We start from the raw sequence: 5,047 nt of genomic DNA on the forward strand, positions 1-5,047 counted from the left end.
CATCCTCCACCCTCCACTACCTCGATTTATGGCAGCTGAACTAGTGCATCACTTAGTCTCCTGCTCCATTACAGTGGTGAACAATGAGAAGAAGTAGGCCAGTAACCATGAGGGGCCAGCAGCCGAAAAGCAAGTCAGTGAAGGTGAAGGGTGCAGAGCAGATGGTCAATCCCAATTCATAGCATGGTCGCAGACTACAGTGGTGGAGAAGGCAGAATTAAATCCCACCCACCAGACCAGCCTGGGAAACCAAGCAATGCCGAAAGCAGCTGAAAGTGTGGCATTGAATTTTTCACTGCTGGGCAGGACCTCTCCCAAAAGAAACTTCTTCTCTGCTTCCCTTCCTGAGCAAATTGTCTTTGTGTAATCTGGCCCTGGAATATTGTGGAAATTGTGTGCTTAGAAGCAATGCACAGCATCTCCCAGTAATGAGAATTGCAGGCAATGCTGTTCCATTCAAACAATCTTCCAGGGCTTGAACACCACATTTTCAGTTGCTTTCAGTGCCACTCAGTTTCCCACTCCACCCCCACAAGACTGGTCTGGTGGGTGGGATTGCCTTCCTCCTTCACCACTGTTGTAGTCTGCAGCTATGCCATGAATTTGGATTGACCATCCCTCAAGCCCCAATGGACAGATGAAAAGCAGAGCAAGGGAAGGAGGAGGAGAAGCAAGGAGAAGAAAGAGGAAAAGTGGGGCCATCCTGGCTGGACAGGCACTGAAGTGTTGCCACTGCCTCTGGAGAGAGAGGCGGGGGGAGAGAGATCCGATCCAACCTCACAGATTTATATCAGGACTGGCAGCAGTGTCCTCTCTCCCTCCCTCCCCCCCTCTCTCACACAAACAGAGGTTTGATCAGATTTTTCTCTTGCTCTGTCATCTCATGGCAGATTAATTAAAAAAATGCTTTATTACAATTAACTCCCTTGTTGAATGTTGCAATTGAACATTTATCATTCTACAATTGCCATAATTGAGATCCCTGTTTTGGACCTCTTACAAATTGTTTGTAATTTGTCAAGAATAGGATTTAACCATAATAGTTATCATATCTCATCATATACATATCAGATTGTTGGTTTTAAATAACAGTTGGGTATTGTATCTTTTCCTTCACTCAGCTTCAAAACAAGGTCACTTGGAGAACTTTAGAATTATACCAAACTTGTCTTTTGCAAGCAAAGAATATCAGACAAAAACTGTTTAAAATTAATGGACCAGCCAAGCTAAACTTCAACTTCAAATTGCTTTAATTTTCAATTTCCAATTCTAAAAAGGATATAGAGAAAGTGGGTTGTGAATTGGGGAGAGTTAGAAGGTAGGCAGAGTTGGCCAATATTTTATATATTGGACTCTGGAAAAACCGTCTATCAACAATTACAACCATTTCAAATCTCTAGTCTCCACACAGAATCCAATTGGCCATGATATTCTTATTAAATTATAAGTTCCTTGCACAACTCGTGTAAGAATGTTTTCAATCACTGTAGGAGATGTTTTAATCTTGTGGATATTTTCCACACAGATTTTTGTATATCCTTATTCCTTAAACTGTAAATGATAGGATTTAGAACTGGTGGCAAAAGTGTATACAGGCATGCAGCAACCACATCCACAATTGGAGTAGAAAGGTTTTTGGGAATCATATATGAAAATACAGCAGTGATAACAAATAAGGAAAACACAGTCATATGAGGAGTGCAGGTTGAGAAAGTTTTGATTCTTGCATGTACTGATGTTATTCTCAGCACTGTGGAAAAGATATATCCATAAGAAGCAAAAAGGACTCCAATGCAAAATGTGACTATAATGACCCCAAGAATGAGAATGAGAAATGTGTGAATATTTGAATCAGTGCAAGATATTTTTTGTAACAGAGGCATATCACAGAAAAATTGTCTAATTTTATTGGATCCACAAAAGTTCACTCTGAAAGTTAGACTGGTTTCTAATACTGCATGAATCAAGCTACTGATCCAGGCAGCAGATGCCATTTGAATGCAAGCATTCCAGTTCATGATCATACTGTATTGCAGAGGGTGGCAGATGGCTACATAACGGTCATAGGCCATGGCAGTGAGCAAAAAAAGTTCACCGCTAGTATAAGTAACAATAAAAAATAGCTGTGCAGCACATCCAGTAAATGTTACTACTCTATTTTTTGTAATTGAAATGGCTATGGATTTAGGAACTGTGGTAGAAATAAAGCAGAGATCTAAAAATGACAGATGAACCAAAAAGAAATACATGGGATTGTGAAGATAATGGTCTAGGGTGACAGCCATGATGATCAGAAGATTTCCCACTACAGCTGTTAAATAAGCAAACAGAAACATAACTAAATGCAAAATCTGTGTTTCATGGTCATCTGCAAATCCCATTAAAAAGAATTCTGTCACAATGGATTGGTTGCCCATTTCATTCATTCCAAATATTCTGCAAAAAATAGATTACAAAATGATCAATGATTTCTTACAGGAAAGGATATACATTTAGAGAAAAATACCTTTTCCCAGAATTAACAATATCATCATCTGAGAAGCTTGTTGGAGTATTCTCTGAGATTAATAAATGATAAATTATTTTACAATCAACTCTCTTGAACTAAATTGTAATCCCATCATATTTGCCTCAACTCTTTCAGAAACAGTGAGTGAAAAATAGTCACTTAATGACTATTTACTTAATGACACACATCTGGGCCAATAATATTATTATATAGATTTATTTTAACACTTGGGAGTCTTTGAAAATCAGTAAATATTGGTCTATGTTAACTCTTAGTTCTCTTTCCCATTCCAGATGCTCCACTATTAAATAGTGAATTTACTTTCAGTATCAATATTCTGTTGAGGATGATATTTATCTGCATTCTTCAAACTGGAATGCATACAGATACTCCTAGGATTACAGTGATATAAGCATAAATGTCAATGCATAATCATACAGAACATAATTTATGTTATTGCATCCAATATTGAGATAAATGGATAAACAGACATAATTTCAATTGTAATTGCATTCAGTTTTGGTTGTCATGAAGTAGAAAATATGTGGAGACTCTAGAAAGAGTGCAGAGAAGAGCAACAAAGATGATTAGGGGACTGGAGACTAAAACATATGAAGAACGGTTGCAGGAACTGGGTATGTTTAGCTTAAGAGAAAGAAGGACTAGGGGAGACATAGCAGCATTGTTCCAATATCTCAGGGGTTGCCACAAAGAAGAGGGAGTCAAACTATTCTCCAAGGCACCTGAGGGTAGAACAAGAAGCAATGGGTGGAAACTAATCAAGGAGAGAAGCAACTTAGAACTGATGAGAAATTTCCTGACAGTTAGAACAATTAATCAATGAAACAGCTTGCCTCCAGAAGTTGTGAACACCTAAACACTGGAAGTCTCTAAGAAGATGTTGGATAGCCATTTGTCTGAAATGGTATAGGGTTTCCTGCCTAGGCAGGAGGTTGGACTAGAAGACCTCGAAGGTCCCTTCCAACTCTGCTATTGTATTGCATTGTATTGTAATACATAATCACAAGCTACTCCAATTTTCTATATGTAGACTAATAATAGATTAAAAGACCATGCTACAAACTGTTTGAAGCAAATAGAAAGTTTTCCTGTTGAAAGGAATTATAAGATTAAATAATGGCAAAGTGTATTGAAGATTTCATAATGAAAAATGTCAAAGTCCTATGCCTGTGATGACAAAAAAAATTCCTAGCTAAAATGGGAAAAAGTAATGATAGCAGATGTTCTGCTAATTTTTTCCATACATACCTCCTTTTGCAAACTATATCCTAAGTAATCTGTCAACAAAATTCTCAGATGTAAAAGGATAGTAAGTTTTTCCACACTACATGAGAATACATCCCATTGAACATAGTGCAAATCAACCATGAATAGAATGGTTTTGTAAATTAAAAGCACCATCCTTATCAAAATCTCATTAAAGTCTTGCATGAATCTCTTGCTTTACCTACAATATGAGACATAAATTTCAAAAGATGCAGCCATATACTTAACCATCTATACTTAATAAAATAGGCATGATGAAGTATTTTTTGTTTTACCAAAATCCATTGATCCTTGTCTGGCAAATTTCAGTCATCTACTATACACTTAATTAAAAGTTTCTGTGCAAATCTTTTTTATGAGAAGAAATTATGAGAATTTTAAGAATAGCCATATGTTATTTTAATTTTAAAAATGTTTAGCTGAATATCATTACTTGCTTACATAGTTACCATATTTAGAAATGAAACCCAGAACTTTAATTTTGTACCAAATGTGATTTAGAAAATTGCTTACCTCTAGTTGAAACCAGGACTATTAGGAAATGAAGATGTTTGTATACTTGAGTCTATTTTATTTGCCCAAACACACATAGGAAAGAGTAGAATGAGTCACCTTTATTCCCAAGAGTATTTCATGAGGTTTCATGAGTTTCATTTTATTTAAGTTTAAGCAGCAAACAACCTGTTGGTGAGATGTGAGCTAAACCTTAGCAGATCTCCAAATACAGCTTGAATCCATTACTTAAATGCCATGTTTTCAAACACTTATTTTATCAAACTGTGCTTTGGAGAAGTGACAGTGCCAAAGAAAGAATTATCCATTCAGAGACACAAACTCCATCCAATTTTGTCCCATATTGCCTATGGCTCTTTCAAATTGCCAGGCTTGGTTAAGCTCTTATCCTTTTGGATTTTGATATTCATCTTTCCTAAAATGTTTTTAATGCAAAGTTTTGGCATAGCAAGCCTGTATCTCATTTGCTTAAAAATAAATCAATCAAAAATTTCCATTTTCTTTGTATACTCACCTGTGGAACTAACAAATACCGGTATATTGATCCTCAATAAAGCTGGACGATCTACCATGCTCCCCTCACACACCCACACTATTCACTTACTATTACCAGCTAGGCATAATTATTCTTCAGTTCTTTTGTAGTTTGTTTCTTACTGACTTTTCTCCTGCAATGGATGTAAGGGTGTGTGTTTATATGTGCAATTATCACAACTGTGTGATTTTTTTTGAGGGTCT

General features: G+C 36.5%; 1 protein-coding gene across 1 annotated transcript; it reads right to left on the reverse strand.

Moving 5' to 3' along the window:
* Positions 1-1,481: 1,481 nt before the first annotated feature.
* LOC309401421 (olfactory receptor 14A16-like) lies at positions 1,482-2,426 on the reverse strand (the record flags this gene model as incomplete). The annotated part of the gene is made up of 1 exon (XM_081970488.1): positions 1,482-2,426. One exon carries the CDS (start codon positions 2,424-2,426, stop codon positions 1,482-1,484), a length of 945 nt encoding a protein of 314 aa, XP_081826614.1.
* Between the last annotated feature and the right edge of the window lie 2,621 nt (positions 2,427-5,047).

The sequence above is a fragment of the Natrix helvetica genome, assembly GCF_964273705.1.
Source record: "Natrix helvetica genome assembly, chromosome: Z".
NCBI lineage: Eukaryota > Metazoa > Chordata > Lepidosauria > Squamata > Natricidae > Natrix > Natrix helvetica.